Source organism: Psittacula echo, assembly GCF_963264785.1.
Source record: "Psittacula echo genome assembly, chromosome: 3".
Taxonomy (NCBI): Eukaryota; Metazoa; Chordata; class Aves; order Psittaciformes; family Psittacidae; genus Psittacula; species Psittacula echo.
Window position 1 is genome coordinate 127,830,358 of NC_137736.1, and position 24,750 is coordinate 127,855,107.

The window sequence follows — 24,750 nt, forward strand, 5'->3', positions numbered from 1 at the left end:
GCAGTCTCTTGGGAGCACCCATCTGCTCCCAGCCTCTCAGAGCACACAGTACCATGGAGCACCATCCTGCCAGGTGCTGATCTGAGACCACGAGCAGCAGGAGGAACCATCGCCCTTGGGTGCTGTCACCAGCAGTCCATAGGGCATCAAAACCAGCACCGAATCGGCCAGACTGCAGGGACAGGAGCCAACAGCTCCAAATCACACAGGAACCCTCAGCCCACAGGAGCCTTGGGCCAGGCAAGGTGCTGGGAGAGCAGGATTAGCACCCACAAAACGCAGCCCAGGGCTTGGCCTCGCTCCTGACCCCACATGGCTGCGGGGGGGGTGGAGGAGTCCGTGGGCCCAGGTCTAAATCCTGAGCTCGGCCTCCTCGGGGGGCTCCAGCGAGTGCTCAGCGCTGATGGCAGAGGCAGAAGGCCCCTGGGAGATGCCAAAGGGCGAGACCACGGGGGAGCGGGCGGCCAGCGGGGACAGTGAAGGGGAGAAGCTGGGTGACATGGCAGAGGAGGAGATGGAGCCCTCGTGGCTGATGGGCGAGCGGCGCAGGGAAGACGGGTGCGGGAAGGTCCTGCCCGGTGGTGGCTTGGGGGGCACAGACTTGGCACCTGGGTGGGCCACCGAGGTGATGAGGGGTGGGGGGTCGATGCGGGGCTTGGGCTCTGCCTTGGGCTTGGTTGGGAAGGGCTTGCGCAAAGAGCTCTCATCCTTGAGGCGGGCGATCTCTGTGAAGACACTGGCCAGTGGCTGGAACTGGGGACACCAGTTCAGCAGGTAATCCCAGTTGTAGCTGCCGCGGAGCTCCTCATCGCTGGCCACGATGGCAGTGAGCGAGCCCTCCACAGAGGGCTTTCCATCCTCCGGAAAGGTGTAGTCCTGAGGCTGGGAAGAGACGCTAAGGCCGCAGCGCACACCGAGGAAGGCGCTGCTGCCTCCATCCTCGCGGTACAGTGGCGGTGGCCCCGGCAGCAGCAGCCCGGAGCCCTTCTTGCTCTTGAACCACTGGGCGCCCTCCAAGGCGGCCGGCTCACAGGAGATATCGGAGAGCTGGTCGGCATCTTGCTGGATGCCAGAGTCGGGGCCGCGGGCAGAGATGTGCTCCTGCATGGAGGCGGTGATGCTGGCCACACGTGGGTACTCATTGATCATCCGGATCTCGTCATCCTCAGCGGCTTCGGCGGAGCCTCGGCCGCTGGAGTGCGAGGGGTCCAGTGAGCCGCCCCGCGTGTAGGGCCCTGCCGGCTCGCCGCCGTACCCCGGCAGGGCCTGGTGGTAAATGTGCTCACTCCCGGGAAGCGCTGGCTCCTCGCGGCCGAGCTTCTGCAGGGATCCGCTCGGCACGCGGCCCAGCGGCCCGTCTCCCTCTGGCTTCTCACGTCCCCGCCGGTGCCGGGAGCGGACCAGCGCCAGCACAATGGCCACGGCAGCCAGCACCACCACGACCCCCAGCGAGGCAGCCACAGCCACCAGCAGCAGGTTGAGGTCGGGAGCCAGGCCAAAGGAGGTGTGCGTGACATCGATGGTGACCTGTGCTGAGGCTGAGCGCGAGGCAGGCAGGGGGCTGCGCGCCTGCACCTCCAGGCTCATCTCGCGAGGCTCCCTCTTGGCGCGCCCAGCCCCGGCCTGCGGCTGGCTGTCCACACGTAGGTAGATGGTGCCTGTGGTTTGGTTGATGGCAAAGTACGGCGAGGGCTTTGCCAGGGAGTACAGTACAACCCCGTCGGCCCCCTCGTCCTCATCTGTTGCCAGCACCCGCCCAATGCTCTGTCCTTTGCGGGCTCCCTCTGGGACCTCGAAGTTGAAGGAGGGGCTCAGGAAGATGGGGTCGTACTCATCCTCCCCCGTCACCAGGACCCGCACCGTCACTGTGGCAGAGGCATTGCCGGCATCCGTGGCCCTGACGAGAAACTGGAAGGCTTTGGCTCGTTCATAGTCAAAGGTAAGGCAGGAGCGCAGCTCCCCAGAGCTGCTGTTGATGGCAAAAGCGTCGCGGCCCTCAGCCACGCTGGGCTCCCCCACTGCCTGTTCCAGCACCGTGTACTGCAGCTCCCCGAAGACACCAGTGTCTGCGTCAACAGCACGCAGCGTGGTGACCAGTGTTCCAGGAGGCAGGTTCTCCCGCATGCTGGCACTCAGCACCTCCACCGGGAAGTAGGGCTTGTTGTCGTTGACATCCTTCACCTCGATGGCCACTGGTACCAGCGCAAAGTGTCCACCTGGCACATCTGTGGCCTGCACCACAAGCGTGTGCACAGCCTGTGCCTCCCGGTCCAACGGCTGCACCAGACACAGGGCCCCCGTGCTCTCGTGCAGCTGGAAGAGCCCGTGCTGGTCCCCTGAGCTGATGGTGTAGTGAACGTGACCGCGGGGCCCCGAGTCAGCGTCGTGGGCCACCAGGCGCAGCAGCTCGGTGCCAGCTGGCGCACTCTCGCTCACTGCTGTGCGATACTCGGCCCGCGTGAACACGGGCGGGTTGTCGTTCACGTCCTGCACAGTGATGAGCACAGGCACGGTGGTGCTGCGCTGCGGCAGGCCCCGGTCTGAGGCTGCCACAGTGAGGTTGTAGACCGGGATGGCCTCAAAGTCTAAGGACTCCACTAGCACCAAGGCTCCCTGCGTGCGGAAGTGCCCCCCAGCCCAGGCTACCCGGCTCTCCATGCGGAAGGCATTGCCAGCGTTGCCACTGACGATGGTGTAGTCAAAGCCAGCATTCTCCCGGGAAACATCTGCGTCGCCTGCTTCCAGGGTCAGCACTGTGGTTCCTGGGCGCAGGTCCTCAGGGACACTGGCGTTATAGCGTGGCTCCTGGAAGCTGGGGCTGTGGTCATTCACATCCAGCACCTGGAGCTGCACCGTGGCCCAGGAGGAGAGGCTGGGTGAGCCATGGTCATGAGCTTCCACTACCAGGTCCAGGGTGGGCTGACTTGCATCAAACTCCAGCTGCCGGAGGGTGAAGAGGGTCCCTGTGAGGGCACAAAGAGTCAGCATGGGGGAGACACTAGGGAAAGGGCACGGGGGTTGTTGGCTGGAGGCACAAGTGTCTGGGATGCTCCAGTGGGAGTGTTCAGGGGGCCCCGCACCACATCTGCCTCACCGGCCACTCCAGACAGTGACCTGGTGAGGAGCTGCACCCAGGCCAGCATGGGGCACAGCCAAAGCACCCCACGGGATGGGTCCCACTCAGCAGCCAGCACCACGCACCATTGCTGGGGTCGATGGCAACATCGCGGCTGGGCACGGCCAGGCGGAAGGTGACATCCCCGTTGGTCCCCACGTCCGGGTCAGTTGCACTCACAGTGAGAACGACGCTGCCTGCAGGCGTGTGCTCTGGCAGCAGCACCTGGAAGAGGAGGAAGCCCTGGTCAGTGCCTGGTGCCCTAAGCTGGGAGCCAGCCACTGGGGCTGGGAGGGGTCAGGGCTGGCCAGGGCAACGACAGCCAAGGTGGCCCAGCTCTGTGCTGGCCAGAGCCTTCCCCACCTCTGCACCAGGGCTGGCACACAGAGAGGACCTGGCCCACATGCACAGCACCTTGCCTTGTTAGTGTGACTGTCAATCAGCTTCAGCAGCTGGTTCCTGATCCTTTTGTCTACTTTGCTACTCTGAAGAACTCTTTAATTGCTAATATTTTCTTCACAGAAGGTATTTCATACAAATCAAAACAACTCTTGTCTTTCTGGTGTGCCAAACACATACCAACGGACAGTCCCACTGGAGTGTGCTCTCACAGCCTCCAAGCATTTCTGTGGCTTCTCAGCTCCTTGCACCTCTGCTCCAGAGATGCAGCACACTGTATCAGTCAGCCCTCATTCAGTAATCTGCTTGGGGGGCCTCGGGCCAGGGCTTGCCAGAAACACTTGTCCAGGTTGTGACCCATCTCCCACCACTTCTATCCTTCCCAGTCTTTCCATGAAGAAAGATAGAGAGGGGCTTTGGACAAGGGCCTGTAGGAACAGGCCAAGGGGAATGGCTTTAACCTGCCAGAGGGGAGATTGAGATGAGCTCTTAGGCAGAAGCTCTTCCCTGTGAGGGTGCTGAGGCGCTGGCCCAGGGTGCCCAGAGAAGCTGTGGCTGCCCCATCCCTGGCAGTGTTCAAGGCCAGGTTGGACACAGGGGCTTGGAGCAAGCTGCTCCAGTGGAAGGTGTCCCTGCCCGTGGCAGGGGTTGGAGCTGGAGGAGCTTTAAGGTCCCTTCCAACACAAGTCAGTCTGTGAGCCTGTGAATCTATGATCTATTTCAGCATGAACTGTCTGCAAGCGGCTGTGCAGTGGCTGATCCCAGTGCCAAGTGTCTGGTGTCAGCCTCCTAGCTACACCACAGACATAGCATGAGGAGTGTCAGGGTATGAATGGGAGCCCAGGAAGAGAGGGGCCAGAACAGGCTCAGACCCCAAGCAGCCTCTGTGCCTTGCAAGGCCAGGTAGGAGCCGCAGAGGGGTTTGTGTGGGACAGACCCTGCCGCTGGCACACCTCTGTGTGTGGTACCTGATAGAAGCCCTGGCTGAAGGTCGGAGCATTGTCATTCACATCCTCCACAATGACAGTGAGGTTGGCCTCTGTCTCGTGGCGGGTGTCGGAGGCTCGCAGGGTGAGAGTGTAGTGGCTGCGCTGCTCATAGTCCAGCGGCCCTGTGAGCGCAATGCGTCCGCCATAGCGCAGCACACTGAACGTGCCCACAGCATCCCCATCCAGCAAGAGCGTGTACGAGAGCGCAGGGCCTGAGTCCACATCATTCCCGGTCAGTTGGGCTATCTGGGTGCCCAGCAGAGTGTCTGTGGAGAGGCCAGGCATGAGCAAGTAGTGCCCCCTCCTCAAGAGAGCAACTGACTCTCGCTGGGAAACCAGCTCAGTGCAGAGCCTGGGCACTGGGAACAAGAGAAGTTTTGCCCAGAGAAGCTGTGGCTGCCCCATCCCTGGCAGTGTTCAAGGCCAGGTTGGACACAGGGGCTTGGAGCAAGCTGCTCCAGTGGAAGTGGTCCCTGCCCGTGGCAGGGGTTGGAGCTGGACGAGCTTTAAGGTCCCTTCCAACCCAAACCATTCTATGATACTATGACAAAGAGAGATACTGGGGGTGATGGGGAAGGTCTCCGGAGCTGGGCTGGGCAGGCCGAGGTTGGCACAGGGCACACAGCGAGCAGGCAAGGGAGGTGTGTGCAGCCACAGCTCCTGCAGTGCTGGCCAAGGCCAGGGATGAGCTGGGAATTCAGCTGGTTCCCTTGAGACACATCTGCAGCATCAGGGCAGTACTGCCCCCAGGTATACGGGGCAGTGCCAAGGGACTCTGGGGGAGCTCTGCCTGTGGGGCAGCATGAGCCAGCCCTGGCAAGGGCAGGGACAGGTTACCCTGGGGGCTTCTTCCCGACCCTCGGGTGTGCACCATACCTCACCCTGTGTCATAGGTGCCACGTTACCTCATGGGGTTGAGCTACACTTACTCTCTGGGACCCGCACCTCCCAGGGAAACGGGATGGTGGGGCTGTTGTCATTGACGTCCATCACCACCACAGTCAGCGTGGCTGAGCCCACCAGCGGCGGGGTCCCTCTGTCCATGGCTGTTACCACCAAACTGTGGGTAAGCACAAAGGCACAGCACACAGTTCACAGGCATGTGACATGTGTGTGAGGGGGCAATGCATGCATGCACTGCATCTGGAACATGTTGGGGTTCCTTCATGTAAGCACAGGCTGAAGGGTGTGTATGTGGCAGTGGAACTGTGCACAGCATCTGAAGTGTCTGGGGCAACAGAGATGTGCAGAGCATCTGGAAAGCATGTGAGGGCAGTGGATGTGTGCATGAGTAGAGGGCAGGGCAGCGGATGGAAGCACATTTGAGGTGTGTGTTTGGAGGGCAGTGGGTTTGTGAACACACAAACAACCTCTGAATGTGGGCACAAGCCTTTGGAGCATGTGGTGGGCAATGGATTCATGACCAGCCCTGGCATGGGCACAAGCGACAGAATATGCATGGCTGGAGGCTTTGGCAAGGGGAGGGAGGGGATGCACCCCCTGCAAGAGTCAGAGACGTTTGTGGGGGATGATGCAGGCAGACCATGCTGTGGGATGCAGGCAGGGAAGCATCTGGAGCGTTCCCGGGTGTTGGGGAATGCATGGAGCCTCTCTGTGGAATGGTGATGGGTATGGGAATGGAATGAATGCCCTAGGTCTCCCCATGCCTGGGCACAGAGACATGCAGCCACTGGAGCATGCATACTGAGGGGGAGAACATAGCCTGGGGGAGTGGCAGGAGCTCTTCCTTGCGTCTGAACCATGAACGTCTACAGAATAGGGGAAGACTTAAATTCATTGTGTGTTTGCCATTACCTTACTTACGTGTGGCTAGACTGGCTGATGTCTGGAGTGTGTGCACACGGTGAGGGGCCCAAAGGGCCTGGATTGACTGCAACAGGACTTGCAAGAGGGGTCAAGGCAGTGCAGAGCCCCTGGAGCATGGTGGCAGGGCAGAAGGGTGCAATGTAGGGGAGTGGGAAGGGACTGAGCATATGAGGCCTGGATTAAGCAGGCAGGAAAGTGGATGGATGCAGCCACTGAAGAGACCACTACCCCCATTCATAATCTTCTCATCTTTGCAGAGCCAAGCTGAACAGAGCTCTGGATCACCTGATGGCCATCTGTCATGCCTTCAATACCATGTGCTCCCCATGTTAACACTAAGCCTAAATTCCTGCTGTTTGGCAAAACCATTGAACAGACAGGGCTGAGACAGCTTTGGGTGGCACCGAGCAGCAGAGCATCTATCGCTGCTTAGTACCAGCATCTCTGAGGATGCTGCTCCACAGCTATGCCCCTCACACCTGTGGAACAATTTAGTCTGGCTCCACTCACCGGGTCTGAGACCAGATCTCCCTGTCCAGGATGGCAGCAGTAGTGATGGTGCCAGTCTGAGGGTTGATGTGATACAAGCCTGTCATTGGCAGTGACTGGTTGATGGCATAAGTCACCTGCCCATTTGCTCCCTGATCCAAATCATCTGCCAGGACCTGCAAAGCCACAGGAGAGGTTCGGCAGTTTGGTTGTGGAGCCCTGCAAGCCACAGCCCTCCAAAGGCTGGACCCCTCCATAGGCATCAGCCCCAGGTCCATGGCGCACCCCCTCAGCCCAGCAGAGAAGCAGGCCAGGGGCCAATGTCCCTGTGTGTGTCCCCAGGGATACCTGGATGACGGGTGAGTCGTAGCTCTGTGACTCCCAGATGAATGCCACGTAGTTCTGCAGCTGGAAGCGTGGCAAGTTGTCATTCACATCTTGCAGGTTCAGGTTTATGGCCATGAAGCCGAAGGAAGCTGCTGTCTCTGCCTGAACCACCAGGCGCAGCCGGGGGCTGGCCTCAAAATCCAGGCTGCTGGAGTCCTGGACTGAGATGGCACCTGGGAGCAGGGGACAGCAGGTTGGGGCAGGTGAAGAGGGGGTGAGAGATGCACCAGCATATCCATCCCTCTTCTTCTCTTTCATTCTTTCATTCCCTTGCACTCAGTCTATCCCTCTGCTCACCCAGCTATTCTCAGACAGAAGCAGCACACTGAGCTCTTCTGAGCCCTCTCCAAACCAACAGCCTTCTTGCTAGCTGCAGTGATCTGCCCTGGGTGATAGACCCTGCATCCTGCACAGGCAGCTTGTGCTTACACTGCAGCATGCAACAGCCCTCCCACTATGGAGACACCATCTGAGGTATGGCCTGTTTAAAAAGAGCTGCTCCATGTCAAGCCCCATGCTGCTGCACAAGCTCCAAGCTAAAGTCATCTTACTGCAGCTATTGGTCTAGGCCAAATCCTTACAGACAAACTGCATGAGATGCCAGAATATACAAAGAAAACAGTCAGCAGCCTTCTGCCTTCTGAAGGGCTGCTCCTGCCTGGGACAGAAGCAGCAGAGCCTGAGGTGCCACAGTATGGGGTTGAGGATGCTCCTGTGACATTCCCTGCTCTTGTCCACAGCAGGCACTTATGTTCTCCAACTACTAACAGCCTGTGCTAACAGCCTCTGGACAATGACAGGTTAACAGTGTTTAGTATATGTCCAAACACTAACAAACACTATTTACTGTTACAGAGCCATGGCCTGTGTTCCTGTGCCCTTTAGTGGGGGCTCTGGGCACAGGTTGCCTCCCACTTGTCCACTTGCCGCTTGCCCTGGTGGTCTTGTTGTCATACCTGAGCTGGGCTGGATGAGGAAAGCCTTCTTCTCGTTGCCGCTGACAATACTGTAGGTGATGTGTCCAGATGAGCCCCCCATGTGCACGGCCTGTATGCTCGCCACAGCAGTGCCTGTGGAAGAGTGACGCTGTCAGAAGGGGCAGCAGAGCCTCAGGGCCTCAGTGGACAGGGGGTCAGGGAGGTGTGAGGGCAGCACGTGCCGCCCCACAGGAACACAGCTCTGCCAGGGACACTGAGGATGCGACTTTGGGCTGGGAGCCAGAACTCATGGGCCTGCCCACGGTCACCTCTGTGGTCTCACTGTGATCCCTGGGGCCCTTCCAGAAGTAACTGGACGCACGTGACTGCCAGCAGTGCTCTGGCCCTCTCAAGCAATCCCACAGGAATTACCATCCAGAACAGCCTGGGCACCAGTCAGACCTCGCAGTCCCTTGGGTCTACTCAAAGCATAATGGGGCTTCCCAGGACCAGGCAGTGCTCCCTGTTTGAGCTTCCCACAACAATGCCAGCCCAGCACCCACCTCCCCTCCTGTCCTGCCCTATTTCACCCCAGCACTTGCTGGACACTGCCCAGGCGATACCTGGGGCAGCGTTTTCCGGCAGAGCCACGTCACTGGTGCTCCGGGGAAAGCGCAGCCCACGGAAGGGCTCTTCCTGCACATGGATCACCACCACCCCAGTTGAGGAGAGTGCCGGCTGCCCCAGGTCAGTGGCCAGGATGAAAAGTGTCCGCTGGCGCTGGCTGAGCGAGCCCAGGGGCTGCAGCAATTGGATATCTCCGGTGTAGGAGTTGATGGCGAAGGCAGAGTTGGGGGTGGCAAGGCGGTACAGGATGGAGGCATTAGCACCTGCATCCCTGTCCTCTGCCCTCATGGTGGCCACAACCTGCTTGAGTGGTGTGTGGTGGGACAAGTTGACAGTGAGTGGGCTGTGCAGGAAGGCAGGGGCATGGTCATTGACATCTTGCACAGTGATGGTGACACGCACGGCTGCGCTCTTGGGCTCCCATGGTGCCGAGTCCACAGCCTTGGCCAGGAAGCTGTAGCTGGCCTGGTGCTCCCGGTCCAGCGCCTGGGTGCTGCTGATGCGCCCACTCTGCGGCTCAACCTGGAACATGCCAAGGGATTCGTTGCCCAGGTAGTAGGAGACCTGCCCATTTGTGCCCTCATCTGGGTCATGAGCCACCAGCTGCAGCACCAGCGCACCGACAGGCAAGTCCTCTGGCACTTCCACCAGGTAGGCAGCTTGAGTGAAACCAGGAGTGTTGTCATTGAGGTCCAGCACCTTCACGTGCACAGACATGGTGGCACTCCGTGGGGGAGTGCCGTGGTCTTGCACCACCACTGTGAGGCTGTAGGAAGCAACTTGCTCCCGGTCAAGAGCATGTGCAGTGGAGAGGACACCAGAGACTGGGTCTAGGCTGAAATCCTGCCCAGGGTCTCCATCTGAAAAAGAGAGGGAATAACAAGACTATATAACCTGGTCCAGTGGAAGGTGCCTCTGCCTGTGGCAGGGCATTGGAACTGGATGAGCTTTAAGGTCCTTTTCAACACAAACCATAGTTATTCTATGATAACTAGTACAAGGAAGGACCTGCCCTACGCTGCCCAGAGAGGACAGCAAGAAGTCCATCTCAGTGTGGCCTGGCAGGGAAGGTACAGTGAATTCTTCTCTGTACGGCCTCAGTGGGATTGAACCTCCTTGGTCCATCTCTGTGTGACTTTAAGAACTGGCTCCAACAGCTTACAGGCCAGAGCTTCTGCCATAGTGAGTCTCAGATAACACAGGGCATGATCTCAGTAAAGAGATCGCACTTGGCAACCTCTAAATTCAACAGGTCAGAGCAGCCAAGGGAGGTATGAAACTAGTCCAAGCCTGGGGAACCAGACAAGAGCCTGGGGAATAAGGAAGTGCAGCCTGTCCAGATCCTGGGGGGCTTTTTACTCGGGGCAGAGAAACTGGAGGGTTGAGAAATGGCAGCAGCTACACGTGGTCTGGAGTAGGAGAGAACCGAAGTGGAACAGGAAGTGCCATGGGTGATGCAGGCAAGTTGGGGCAGCTGCCAAGAGGAGCCGCATTGCTCTAGTGGCCTCACCTGCCAGGCGGTATTCCAGGCGCCCGTTCTCGCCTCCATCGGGGTCGGTGGCCCGCAGGGTGTAGAGTGCCACACGGCTCTGGTTCTCTGGGACCTCCACGGAGCAGGACTCACTTTCAAGGTGTGGTGCGTGATCATTCTCGTCCCCTACTGTTATCCGCACAGTTGCCTTGGAGAGGTTGGGGGGCAGGCCACCATCCCGTGCATAGACTGCAGGAACATAGCAAGAGCACTGCAGGCTGCGCTGCTGCTGAGGAGCTGCTATCAAGGCTTTCATGTGCATGTCCACACAATCCCAGGGGCAGCAAGGCATGGGATCATCAGCGTTCCTGCATGTTCAAACCATCCTGTGTGCCCCACAGACCCTTATCATGCTCATGTCCTGCCCTCCCCCAGCAGTAGAGAGCACCAATGCACCCCCATGTGCTCCCTATCCTATGTTTGGTGCACTCCTTGTGCCCCAGCACAGCCCTACCCATCAGCACATGTTGCTCCTGCTCCTCGCGGTCCAGGGTGTGTGTGGTGGTGATGAGCCCTGTTTGTGGGTTGATGGAGAAGGGCCCCCCAGAGAGACCCCCATAGGACACCTGCCCATTGGCACCTGCATGGAAAAACATGGTTTGAGCAGCCCAGCAGCAACCCCAGAAGCCCCTCATTTGGCTGCAGCTGTGAACCTGCCTTCTCCCATGCTTCCCACCCAGGCCTCACATAGGCTATGGGAAATGACCTCAGCCCTGGCAGGTAAAGCTGGAACAGAGAAGAGTGGTGGGGGGAAGTCCCAGCCCAGCCCAGCTTGTGGAAGGGAAAATAGGCCAAAGAACCCCCAAGGAACAAAGGCCACTGTCCTGGGGAGCAGAGGGAATCACAGTCCCTATTCTCATTTTCAGCTTCTCTCAGGATCCAGCCCATTACTCATCTGCAGGCCAGGAGATGATCCATCCCTGCTGTGGTCAGCAAGGCTCTCCAAACCAGGTGTGAGAGAGCAGACTGCACCTGGTCCTAGGTGCTGTATCTCCACAAGGGCCCCTGACAGAACTGGGCAGCCCATCCTTGCCCTGCATCCTCACCCAGGTCCCGGTCCGTGGCCAGCAACTGCAGCACAGGGCTGCCAGCTGGTAAGTTCTCCATGATGTGAGCTTCATACTCGGGTTTCTCAAAAGTGGGAGCCTCGTCGTTGACATCCAGAACCAGCACGGCCAGCAGCTGCGTGGCGGAGCGGCGTGGGAAGCCGTGGTCCATAGCCACCACGGTCAGGTTGTGCTGCACCACCTCCTCCCGGTTCAGAGCCCGCACGATGGAGAGCGCACCTGTGGACATGGGGAGGGGGCGAGCTGGGACCAGGCGGCACCACAGCTCCCAGGGCAGAGCTACCCCTAGACTGCCAGCACTGGTGAGAGCCAGGGACAGTCAGGTCCCGAGGACTTGGGGGCGTTGGGTGAAGAGAAGCTCCCCATGACCTGGCTTCAGTGTGTGCTTGAGTCCAGAAACCCCCGCGTGCTGGGCTGCGCCCCCAGAGCATAAGCACCAACTCATGGGATGGGATTCTCCCCCTCTACTGTGCTATGGGGAGACCCTACTTGGAGTACTGCATACAGTTCTGGTGTCCTCAACATAAAAAGGACATGGAGCTGTTGGAGCAAGTCAACAGGAGGCCATGAGGATGATCAGGGGCTTGAGCACCTCCCATATGAAGACAGGCTGAGAACATTGGGGCTGTTTAGCCTGGAGAAGAGAAGCTGCATGGAGACCTCAGAGCAGCTTCCAGTATCTGAAGGAGGCCTACAAGGATGCTGGAGAGGTACTCTTCATCAGGGACTGCAGCGATAAGACAAGGGGTAATGGGTTTAAACTGAAAAATGGAAGATACAGGCTGGATATAAGGAAGAAGTTCTTCCCTGTGAGGGTGGTGAGACACTGGCAAAGGTTGCCCAAGGGAATTGTGAATGCTTCACCCCAGCAGTGTTCAAGGACACGTTGAACGGAGCGTGGAGCAACCTGGTCTAATGGAAGGCCCTTCATTAGGAACTGTAGTGATAGGACAAGGGGTAATGGATTAAAACTGAAACAGGGGAAGTTTAGATTGGATCTAAGGAAGAAATTCTTTACTGAGAGGGTGGTGAGGCACTGGAATGGGTTGCCCAGGGAGGTTGTGAATGCTCCATCCCTGGCGGTGTTCAAGGCCAGGTTGGATGAGGCCTTGGGTGACATGGTTGAGTGTGAGGTGTCCCTGCCCATGGCAGGGGGGTTGGAACTGGATGATCTTAAGGTCCTTTCCAAACCTAACTATTCTATGATTCTATAAGGCATCCCTGCCTATAGCAGGGGAGTTGGAACTATATGGTCTTAAGGTCCATTCTAACCCAAACTATTCTATGATTCTATGATTCTATGATTTAAGAGGGACAGCAGTATCATGCCAACCAGATGCTACGCTTAGGGCCCTCCACACCCCACCAGTTTCCCCCCTCCATGTTCCCCAGCCCTCGCCCTCCTCCTGTGCACCATGCTCATCCCCCAGATGTGTGTATCCCTGCATGCTCCTCAGCCTGTGTTCCCAGTGTCCCTGCTGCCATGCTGCATCCTCCTGGGCCCTCACCTGTGCTGGGGTTCAGGTGGAAGCGTCCATCATTGTTGCCTGCTCTCAGCGAGTAGCTCACACGCCCGTTCTCCCCCAGATCCTTGTCCTGGGCCACCACATGCAGTGCCACAAACCCCGTGGGCTGGTCCTCCATGACGCTGACAGAAGCAGGTGACAGGAACACGGGCGTGTTGTCATTCTCATCCGTCACAAACACGCGGGCCGTGACAGCTGCCGAGCGGCGCTGGCTGATGTTGCGAGCCTGGTCTGTGGCCTCCACCACCAAAAGGAAAGAGGCAGCAGCCTCCCGGTCAAGGCTCTGGCTGAGGGTGAGCAGCCCCGAGCGGCTGTCGAGCTGGAAGGGAGCCCCGGGTGGCTCCTTGTGCAGCAACGCGTACCGCACTTGGCTGTTGGGACCCACCCCGTCCCTATCCAGTGCCTGGAAGGTGAAGATGGACGAACCAGCCTGGGTGTTTTCAGGCACCACGATGGTGATGGGGTCTTCAGGGAAGGTGGGTGCCTGGTCATTGCAGTCCTGCACATGGATCTGGACCAGCACCAGCCGGCTGGAGGGGTATCCATGCTGAGTGTCCTCAGCGCTCACTTGAAGCACGTGCCGTGCCCCAGCTTCGTAGTCCAGCTCCCGGGCAGCGTAAATCTCCCCTGTCACACTGTCAACCACAAAGGTGCCATCCCCACCACCTCCTACCAGTGTGTAGGTCAGCTGTCCTCGCGCAGGGGCATCTGGGGGTGCCACTGAGCCGATCACAGAGCCCGGCTTGACCCCTTCAAGGGGATGCAGGGTCAGCACAGTGGCATCAGGCCGCGGCAGCACTCGGGAGGATGGCAGTACCTGTGAGAAGAGGCAGCAGTGAGGGTGCTGTGTGCTGGGAGTTCTATCAGGGGGGCAGTGGAGAGGGGGAGGAGGGGCCTGCACAGAGCAGGAATCGGGGGGCAGGGTCCTGTGGCCTAACAGATGAATAACAGCCTGAAAAACATACTGAGCATAAGCATGGGTTTGACAGGGTGGAAGCCGAGCATCGCCTTGGGAGCTCGGGTGGGTGCGGACAGAACTGCTGACCGGGCAGAGAAGCCTCAGGGGGATCCCACCAAAGTGTATCCATACCTGAAGGGAAAGTGCAAACAGGATGGAGCCAGAATCTTCCCAGTGGTGCTCAGTGCCAGGATCAGAGGCAACAGGCACAAGTTGAAGCACAGGAGGTTCTCTCTGAATATAAGGAAATGTTTCCCTGTGAAGGTGACAGAGCTCTGGCACAGGTTGCCCAGGGAGGTGGTGGAGCCTCCGTCCCTGGAGACACTCAAAAGCCGCCTGGACATGGGCCTGAGCAGCTGACTCTGGGTAGCCCTGCTTCAGCAGGGGTGTGGATAAGATGATCTCCAGAGGAGCCTTCCCACCTCACCTATTCTGTGAGTCTGTGTTTGTGTTAGGTACTGCAAAGGCAACAGACAACAGCAGAAACAATTCTGCAAAACATAATCAAGAGTGGGCAAGAAGAGAGGTAACACTCATCCATTTGAGAGGTACAGAGAAGAAACATAACCCAGCATGACCTGAAGGTAAATAAATACTATCACTACTTTTATTAAAGATACTGAAGTTAATCTGGGGATGAGGTGCACTTGTGGATGGGAGAGACATGAAAAGCCGTAGTGTTATCTGAAGAGAAAATGTACGGAAGTGCACTCATGTGGGCCTGCTTGAGCGAGTCCAGAGAGGGCCAAGGGGCTGCTGGCGAGAGCTGGAGCAGCTCTGCTCTGAAGCCAGGCTGAGCGAGCTGGGCTGGTTCAGCCTGGAGAAGAGAAGGCTCCTGAAGGGGAGACCTGAGAGCAGCTCCAGTGCCTAAAGGGGCTGCAGGAAACCTGGAGAGGGGCTTGGGACAAGGGCCTGTAGGGACAGGCCAAGGGGAATGGCTTGAACCTGCCCGAGGGGAGACTGAGATGAGCTCTTAGGCAGAAGCTCTTCCCTGTGAGGGTGCTGAGGCGCTGGCCCAGGGTGCCCAGAGAAGCTGTGGCTGCCCCATCCCTGGCAGTGTTCAAGGCCTGGTTGGACATGGGATTCGAGCAAGCTGCTCTAGTGGAAGGTGTCCCTGCCTGTGGCAGAGGTTGAGACTGGGTGAGCTTTAAGGTCCCTTTAACACAAACTACTCTGGGATTATATGATTCTTTGTCAAGGAGTTGGGGAGAAAGAGAACACAACAATACCATCAGCCAGGGTGGTATCAAAACTACCCACTGCCAAGTGAATTGCTACATGACAGGGATGGAAGACAACACTGCAGGGACACTAGCCTGGCAGACTGACATCAGCACTTTGAAGGCTGTATGTCGTGGTTTAAGCCCAGTAGGCAACTCAGCCACGCAGCCAATTGCTCACTCCCCCCCCCGACCCCTTCCTCCCCCCTGCTTCCGGAGGGATGGGGAGGAGAATCGAAAGAATGTAACTCCTACAAGTTGAGATAAGAACAGTCCAGTAACTAAGGTATAACACAAATCACTGCTGCTACCACCAATAATAATAATGATAATGATAAGGGAAATAACCAGGGAAAAGAATACAACCGCTCACCACCCACCGACCGATACCGAGCCTGACCTGAGCAGTGATCTCACCCTTCCAGGTAACTGCCCCCAGTTTGTATAGTGGGCAAGACGTGCTGTGGTATGGAATACCTCTTTGGCTAGTTTGGGTCAGGTGTCCTGTCCCTGCTTCCTCGTGGCTTCCCCTCCTCCCTGGCAGAGCACGAAACTCACAAAGTCCTTGGTCAGAGTAAATATTACTGAGCAGCAACTAAAAACATCAGTGTTATCAGCGCTGTTCCTAGTCTGAAAGTCAAAACAGCACTGCACCAGCTACTAAGAAAAATGACTGCTACTGCTGAACCCAGGACACTGTAGAACAACTTCAATGACAAGAACAGTTGCAGATATGGGATAAAGAGGAAATGGTATAAAATGTATGTGGAAAGGCTGAGGGAAGATGTGCCAGGCTAACACCATGCTTCCCTCCCTGAGGCAAAGAAGAAACAGTGTGTCGAACTGGCCTGGGTGTAAGCTGGGCTCTGATGCAGTAGCGCATGGGAGAGGCCTCATTAAACTGAAAAGAGGCAAAGAATGAATGTGGCTGTGTAACAGAAAAGACTAAAAGACTGTCTGGCTCTAGGAGTGTGATTAGCAGACCTTTGCAGAGATGGCTCTTGGGGCTGACACTTCCTGCAGATAGGTGCAAGGGCAAAAGAAAGCTGAGAATGTTATGAGCTTGTTGACGATGTTAGAGGGCAATCCTTCAGACAAGGTGATCAAAACAGCCTTGGGAACTGCAAGAACAGGGACAGGAGATGTGAAATGGTGTACTGCGCCTTGACTAGGGGGAAACCAGAGTTTACTAACAACAGGGAAAGGGCTTTCTGAGCCAATGACAGTGAGTGCAAAAGTGATACTGATGTGGAGAACACCTTGCATGTCAGGAACACTGTTTTCAGTAGATGCTTGGAAGAATTATAATGTCTTTATGCAGGGATCTTTAAGGACTTCTCTGTGTCAGCATATCTAGGATAGTGTAGACTGTCCAAGTCTGGATAAGACACGTGCTCAAACTCAAACAGGGGAAGTTTAGGTTATATATAAGCAAGAAGTTCTTTACTGTGAGGGTGGCGAGGCACTGGAATGAGTTGTGCAGGGAAGTTGTGAATGCTACCTCCCTGGCAGTGTTCAAGGCCAGGTTGGACAGAGCCTTGGGTGACACGGTTTAGCATGAGGTGTCCCTGTCCATGGCAGGGAAGTTGGAACTAGATGACCTTAAGGTCTTTTCCAACCCTAACCATTTTATGATTCCATGATTCTACTTCACTTGATTGCTTTGCAAATGACATCACATGCACTGGCAGCCAGACCCATTCCTTCCTGTCCCAGGTTCTCCACAATTTTAGGGCTGGATCAACAGATGAGCAAGGGCAGAGGGTGCCCTGGGAGGAAAGTCGTGGGGAAGAAGGCTGTGGGTTGCTGGATGGTGTCCTCCAAGGGGTGAGCAAGGGGTAGGTGGTGCAGGGACAGGAGGAGCTGTGTGCTGGCTACCTGAACGCGAATGCTGGCTGACGTGCTGCGGGGCACCGCGCCGCGGTCGCTGGCTGTCACAGTGAACAGGTACTCAGCCCGGTCCGAGCGGCGCAGGACGGTGGCAGTGCGCAGCTCCCCAGTAGCCACGTGCAGGGTGAAACGCTCTGCCCAGGCTCCTGCAGAAAGAAGGTGAAATGCTGTGCGGAGAGGCACAGAGGAGGGAGGGCAGGGACAGGCTGGGTTGGAGGAGGGAGCGTGGTGTGCCCACCCATTGCCCATAGGGCTGATGTCTGCAAGGTAGAGAGCAGCATCGATCAGTTCTGCAGCTCATACCTATCAGTGAGTAGATGACGGTCCCATTCTCACCCTCGTCAGGATCCTTGGCCTGCAGGGAGGCGACTAGAAGTCCTGACGGCTTTTCTTCCAGCACCTGCAGCACAGCCCAGGGATCATCAGTGACACAGGGAACCATTCACAATTCTTCCCAAACCCTGAGCACGGCACAGATCTGCACCTTCCTACACCAGACCTGCACCTCACCCATGGCACAGATCCCCCCAGCTGTACCTGAGGCTGGACAACACAGAGAAGTCCACATCAAAGCTGGCAAAGGGAGTTTCTGTCTTGCCATCCCTCCTCCCACTCTGCCCTGTTTCAAAACCAGCTTAGCTGTGTTGGGGTATGCTGCAGCAGTGAGCTGCAGGGTGAAGGAGGACACTTTCACCCATGTTAGATCCAAAGCCTTTACAGCTATATAAATCCAGGGCTCCATGACAGTCTTGATTCCCTCAGCTCCGACCAGGGAGGTTTGTGATCTCTGGAACTGCAGCTCTTCCTGGGCTGGGACACCTGCACTCCTGGTGCTTCTCCTCCCTGGCTCTAGTTAGTGCTCCTGGCTGCTGGCTGTGGCACTCAAGGCCACCACCTTACGCCAGCGCATCACAATACCACACAGACATCAATTACACATGTGCTCAGCTAAGCCCATGTTCTGAGGTGAGCTACCAAGCTTCCTGACAGACACTATATGTGACAGCACTGCATGCAAACACCCTTCCTGGATAGCCATGGAAGTGGACACGTTCCCATCACTGCCCCTGACCACCTGTCAGTGCACACCCCATGTCTGCTGGCAGACCTGTCTCTCCTCCAGTGCAGACTCCTGGCACCTACCCACGCCTCACTGGCAGAGCAGGTTTCCCGCCTGGCACAGACCCTGCAGTCCCTTCCACACCAGAAGACATGAAATTCCCACCCTCTGAGCACATCCCACAGCACAGATCATCCTTGCAGACCCAGCTGTGCTTGGTGATGCCTGTGTGCTCTCACCTTGACACACTGGTGAAAGAGATAAGTGAAACCCAAGCAGAATCCCAGGAAAGAGGCTGCAAGCTCATGAGAGGAGCAAGTGTTAATGCTATTGCACAAGTTGTGCACGGGGAGACCGGAGGAGCTGGACTTATTTAGCCAGGCCAAACAGTGATGTGACTGCACTCTGGAAACACTGGGGAGAGGGGAGGGAAATTCCAAGGATGGAGAAGAGCTATTTAAGCAAAAACACAATATTGGCACAAGAACAAATGAGAACAAAATGGTCAGAAATTAGTTTAGGCTGGAAATTAAGAGCTGGTTTCTGACTACCAGATCAAGGAATCTAGAACAGCATTTCACAGCAGTGATGGAGGTGGAAGACCTAAATATAGCTGGACTGGCTATGAAAAGGAGTGTCTGTGTGGACACCTCTAAGTGGGGCCATGCTTAAGAGGTCCCTTCCCCCTCTCCTCTGTATCAGGCTGGGGCAGGGCCTGCTCCCTAGTGCTGTCCCTAATAGCCCTCAACCAGGATACAAGGGGCTCTTGCTTCGTGTGTGTGGTCACACTCCTCTTCCATGAGGAATCCAACTCCATCCGAGGAAAGCAGTGACTCAGCAGAGGAGCTCAGTGAGCAGTATCCACACAGGCTCCATGCACAAAAGCCATTTCAGATGCACAAACAGAGGAATAAACAGCAATAGGAGTGGTCTTGCCTCTTCAAGAACCTCAGCCTTAATGAAATTGCTACCAGGCAGGCTTGTCCAGGTCAATGCCCACCTGTCAAGAGGCAGTTGCAAATACCAGCTTGATCCAGAGATTACAAAGCCGTCTCAACCACTGGTGTACCTCTGACTGTGGCTGGCAGTGAGTAAATGGAGAAGATGCAAGAAATAGGGTATGTATGGCACAATCCTCCTGTGAAACCTTCCCAGCTTCCAGCAGCCTGTGGCTAAGTCACTTCCTGAGCCACAGATCATATTTTTGTTCAACAATCTTTGACGGATTTGTTTCTTTCCATGAATTCCTCTAGTTTTGAACCCATGCAACTTTTGGCAATGATTTCACAATCTAATGATGTTCTGCATGAAAAGTACTGCTTTTGTTTAGTTTAAACCTGCTGCCTTGTAATCCCAAGGAAGCTGCCCAGGTCCTGTGAAAAAAGCAACTTGTAATTTCCCCAGTACTTCCTCTGTGCCATTCACTGTTCACCTCTCTTATACTCCTGCAGTTCTTCCGTGCCAAAGAATGTTCAAGTCTTTTCTTTCTGTATGGAAACTATTATCTACTGGAGATGACATTAACATCCTTTTCTGAACCTTTTCTAGCACTGCTTATTGAGTAGAATGGAAGCTGGGCAGAGAGCATGTGCAGGCTTTGAGATGTAGGGTAGTGATGTTTTCTTTCATTCTCTGTTCCTTCTCTAATAAAACTCAGCATTTGATTTGCCTCTGACTGCAGATGAGCCCAGAGCTGATATTTTCACAAAGCATTCACAGCAATGCTCCAGTCTTCTCCCTAAACTTAATCAGCCAATTCAGAGCCCACCACTGTGTAAGTGAAATTCATATCGCTTTTTGCCGTGTCTATCACTTTCCAGTTAGTGATTGTGAACTTAATATTTCATCTTCTTTCCTAACTGAACAGCAAACCAAGATCCCTCTACAGTTCTCCACAGGAGCCCTCACCTTTATGGCCATGAACATCAGCATGTGACCACCTGTTCTGGAGGATGCATGAAAATGCTGCACAGCAAGGACACCAACACCAGTACCAGGCACCCACCAGTGACACACCCCCACTGGGAAAACAGAGCACTTCTGCATTCTTTTTCCTTGTGATCATGTCCTGGGAGGATCCGTTACTACTGCAGTTCCTGTGTGAACCCAGCTGGTCCTGCTAGGGGTTACCAATGTACTCATCCTGCAGTGGGAGACACCCCTAGAGCTAATGCCTGAAGCACGGTGCTGACACAGAACCCTCCCTCTGCTCTGCCTATGAACAGTGATATGAATGTATGAACACATCACTGAGCACGTCTGCAAGAATCATTCAGGACAGGAAGGGAAAAGGAATGACCAGGGAAGGCCAGACGAGTTGCAGTGTCCCCAGGGTCCTGTGCCAGTGGCCACCAGTGATCTGCCACCCCAGCCCTGCCTGCTCTGCCCTGCCTTTGGCACATGGCTCAGGCAGGACCTGTGATAGAGGAAGCTGCTGTCCCAGCAAGTGGCTATGTGCACGCTGCCTTGAGTGCAGCAACGTGCAGAGCATCCTTCCAGCTGCAGGCTGTGCCCGCTCTGTGTAGAGGAGATGAGCACAGGGCCTCTACTGCCCATCCTGCAACTCACAAGTGTTGCACACTCAACAGCAGCCCCACATCTGCTGCATCAAATCCAGCAGCAGCTGCTCCCTCAGCTCTGTTCCCAGTCACACAGGGACTTGTTCACAATATTTCTTTGAGCCCCTGCGCTCCTTTCCTGTGCCCATAGGGCTAAGCAAATGCAAGACATTTGGGAGGGCTTCAGCAGTAGAGTCCTCAAATCTCTGTTAATCTTACAGGCTGAGAGCTGCAAGACTAGTTGGGTTTTCCTCAGATGCCTGTGTCCCTACAAGAGGGCAGCAGACACAGCACCCATGCATCCCTCCATATACCACTATGTGGCTTTGGAGCTGCTCCCACCTCTATTCATCACCCACATCATGGTCATAACATGCTCCGGAGCCCTTGCCACATGAGCCACTGCACAGGGGCCACAGCACAGCAGATGCAGCCAGTTCTCACCCACTGCTGCTGAGCAGCATGGTCAGAATGGGTCTGCAGCATGCACAGAGGACCACTGCCACCACACAGTACTGGGAGGTAAAGCAGGGCTGGGACCCACAGCAGGGTCTCAGAAAACCCCTGTGAGCTTCTGCCCTCTGGTCAGTCCTGTTGGTCTCAGAGCCCTCTGCAGTCGTCTTCTCCTCTGTGCACAAGGATGTCTTTATTTTCCAAGCACATCTTACCATATCTCAACCAGACTCACCAGAGTGCCCTGCCCGCTGCATGAAAGCAACTTGTGCCTGCTTATCTTCCACCCTGAAACTCTCCTGGGTGTCCCTTCTCCTCCACAGAACTGCCTTCCCCAAACCCAGAGGCTGTCACGCTGCTGCCCTTACCTGCACAGGCAGCTCCTGACCACTGGCCACATGAAGGAAAGCAGGCGCGTTGTCATTCTCATCCAGCACAGTGACATAGATGGTTCCTGTGGCACTGCGGGGTGGTGCTCCCCCATCCTGCACGATCACCAGGAGCTGGTAGCTGGACTGCTGCTCCCGGTCCAGGCTATGCCTGGTGCTGAGCTCCCCTGTGAGGGAGAAGGAGGGACACAGCTCAGCTCCAAAACTGCTTTAGAGAAAAGCCTGTGCTCAGGAATGTTGCTGGGGAGCCCAGCACCACAGGGGTAGGAAGATGAATATTCTGTTGGGGCACTGGCCTGGTCTACATTTTTTGGACCTGCCCTGGGCCTCCTTCCCCACCACCCCAGCCTAGAAAGCCAGGAATTTCCTCACCTGTCTGTGTGTGGATCAGGAAGTTGGGATTGTGCTGAAGCAGGCGGTAGGTGAGCCGGCTGTTCTGCCCAGCATCCCGGTCACTCGCCATCACCCTCCCCACACTGCTGCCAGGAGCCTGGTTCTCAGGAATGGTGAAGAAGTAACGCTCCTCACTCAACCGGGGGCTGTTGTCATTCTCATCAGTGATGCTGATCCGTACAGTGCTGGTGCCCGTTTTTCGGGCTTCCCCCCCAGCACCGCTGCCTCCTGCCGAAGCCAGCACCGTGAGCACGTACAGGTCCCGTGTCTCCCGGTCCAGAGCACTTTTGACATAAAGCCAACCGCTCTCGGGCATGATGCCAAAGCTGGCAGCATCCCCATCTGCACGCAGGTGGTAGGTGAGAGTCATTGATTCTGCATCATGTGCCAGGGCCCGGACCTGCAGGAACCGCGTGGACACAGGGACACCTTCCTGCACCTCCACACGGTAGGTGAGTGTGTCAAAGATGGGCCCATTATCGTGCTCAGCTTGCACATGCACCAGCAGCGTGAACGTGGAGCTGAGCTGGGGCACACCACTGTCCCGAGCCACAATGGCCAGCCTGTATGTTGCGCTGGCTTCGTAGTGCAGGGCTCCCATGAGTCGCACTGCACCCGACAAGCGCTCCACGCTGAAGGTGCCATCACCTCCTGACACCAGCTCAAAATTCACCTGACCGTTGGCACCACTGTCACGGTCCTCAGCCTGCAGAGTATACACTGTAGTCCCAGGTTCCGTGGCCTCTGGCAGCAGAATGGAGTCGGAGGGGGCTGGGAACACTGGCATGTTGTCATTCACATCCGACACAGAGATCTTGACGCGTGTGTTGCTATAGGCAGGAGGTGAACCACTCCGGGCCTGGACATCCAGAATGAGGACTGCCTGGGACTCATGGTCAAGAGGCAGGCTGGTGCAGAGCTGCCCAGAGGCAGAGTCGATGGAAAAGTAGCCATGAGGATCCCCCGAGGAGATGGAATAAAAGATGTCATCAACATGGCCTGTGGACAAGCATGACCAAGGCCAGGTTGGACAGGGCTTGGAGCAACCTGGTCTAGTGGAAGGTGCCCCAGCCCGTGGCAGGGGGTTGGAACTGGGTGACCCTACCAATCAGCAATAGTGATTTGAGTACTCATCTTGCCTCCTCATTCCCTACAAACAGCAGGAGGGTTGGGCAGTGCTGTCTGCAGCAGACTCTGGTCGGGAGGTGCACAATAACACCATGCACATATATGCCCAGATACATGTGCACACGTGTGTGTAAGCACAGGTGGGAGAGTATGCACTGAGCTGAGTGACAATTGCCTGGGGGCACACAGGAGTGTGCATGCCTCTGTGTGTGCATGGAACTCCTACAACAGGGTTACTCTGTGAGGAAGTATGGTGCTGGACCTGCATGATGATGCAGGGACAGGGAAAGTGACTGTGCATGAGAGGGACAAGCCCATACCTGGAGGGTTTTGGGCCCGGACAGCCCCCACACTGGCACCCTGCAGCATGTCCTCAGGCACTGTGAAGAAGTACTGGGCTTGCTCAAAGACAGGGGGTGAGACTGTCCCCTCCACGATGCTGATGTTCACCCGGGCATTCGGCTGTGCCTGCAGGCCCCCACCATCTTGTGCAGAGATCACCAGCTGCACCAGGGTGTTGGCTTTACCACTCAGGGACCATGAGAGGGAGATGACACCTAGGGAAGAAAGCAGTTCAGAGGACACTGTGCCTGCACCCCTGCCTGTTGCCTGGCACCAAGGGAACAGGCCAAACCATGAGCTTGAAAAGAAAGACCTAAGGGGCTGCAAACAATGTGCATCACAGGGCAGAGCTCAATGCAGAAGAACTGGAGTAAAGAAGAGGAACCCTCCTGGAAAAGCCTCCCCAAATCCTCATTTCTCAATCTGAAGCCTAGCCCTGAGCCAAGCAGTGATGAGGGCTGGCGGAATTGACCCAGAGGGCAGGTCCTGGGAGAGGGAAAGGAAGGAATAGGGCTTCCGGTGTGGGACACAAGGTGAGAGTTATGACATAGCAGGTGGGATCTGGGCTGTGAGGAGGTCTTGGAGGAGATGTAGAACTGGAGAAACATCCTCAACAGGCCCTACAAAAGACGTGGCCCTGCATTGGGATGGCTGTTAGGTCAGTCTCATCCCGGTCACATTCTGGGAACTTGGGGACAGTGTGGAGAGACCCCGATACCTGTGCTGAGCACAGGACACCTTCATGTCCTGTTGATAGCCCTTGGCACCACATGCCCATGCACTCACCTCTCCAGCAGAAATTGCTCTGGCTTTGATGGCCAAAGCAAGGCAGAGCAGATGCAGCCAGAAGGTGGGACTGAGTGGGACAGAATTATAGGGAAGAAGAGTAAATGGAGCAGGGGATAGGAGGGAACTGAGCAGGGAAAAGAAAATAAGCAGGATACAGCCCGATGGGGCAAAGTGAGCAGCATGCAGGAGGAAAGGTGCAGTGAGTCAGGGACCGGAAATGATGAAGAAGGAAGACGTGACAAATGAGGAAAGGAGCAGAAACAAGAGGTCAGAGACTGAGCCTGGGAAGGGGCTGCCAGAGGCCCAAGAAGCAGAGGCAGCCGCTGTGTGGCAGGGAAATGAACAGACACACCCTGGTGGCAGCCTGCACTGCCGAGATGGGCAAGCAGGGACCCTGGGGCTGGCTTTCACCCCTGCTCCAATTGCTGCCTGCTCTGCCTGCCCCAGAGCTTGCCCTCACCCGTGTCCTTGTTGAGGGAGAAGAGGGGGGGTGAGTTTCCCAGGACAATGCGGTAGGTCACTCTCCCGTTCAGCCCCTCATCCTTGTCGTGGGCAGTAACACGCAGCACTGCTGTGCCTGGCATGCTCTGTGTGCTGATGCTCGCAGCATACTCCAGCGGGTAAAACACCGGCCGGTTGTCATTTATGTCCTCCAGGAAAACTTTCACATACACCATGGAGTTCAGGCCACCCTGT

The 24,750-nt window shown here is 56.3% G+C and overlaps 1 protein-coding gene across 1 annotated transcript in view; it reads right to left on the reverse strand.

The window, feature by feature from the left end:
• Positions 1-351: 351 nt before the first annotated feature.
• DCHS1 (dachsous cadherin-related 1) overlaps positions 352-24,750 on the reverse strand; it is a gene marked incomplete at both ends in the record, with an annotated part of 44,123 nt that continues 19,724 nt past the window's right edge. Inside the window, 18 exons of the mRNA XM_080612281.1 lie at positions 352-2,963; positions 3,202-3,340; positions 4,483-4,769; positions 5,433-5,563; positions 6,841-6,995; positions 7,168-7,379; positions 8,163-8,276; positions 8,747-9,610; positions 10,261-10,470; positions 10,736-10,861; positions 11,328-11,567; positions 12,857-13,691; positions 16,931-17,088; positions 17,246-17,342; positions 21,382-21,569; positions 21,775-22,794; positions 23,244-23,480; positions 24,515-24,746. Of these exons, the coding sequence (XP_080468407.1) occupies positions 352-2,963; positions 3,202-3,340; positions 4,483-4,769; positions 5,433-5,563; positions 6,841-6,995; positions 7,168-7,379; positions 8,163-8,276; positions 8,747-9,610; positions 10,261-10,470; positions 10,736-10,861; positions 11,328-11,567; positions 12,857-13,691; positions 16,931-17,088; positions 17,246-17,342; positions 21,382-21,569; positions 21,775-22,794; positions 23,244-23,480; positions 24,515-24,746 (7,857 nt within the window). The remainder of the gene's footprint in view (positions 2,964-3,201; positions 3,341-4,482; positions 4,770-5,432; positions 5,564-6,840; positions 6,996-7,167; positions 7,380-8,162; positions 8,277-8,746; positions 9,611-10,260; positions 10,471-10,735; positions 10,862-11,327; positions 11,568-12,856; positions 13,692-16,930; positions 17,089-17,245; positions 17,343-21,381; positions 21,570-21,774; positions 22,795-23,243; positions 23,481-24,514; positions 24,747-24,750) is intronic.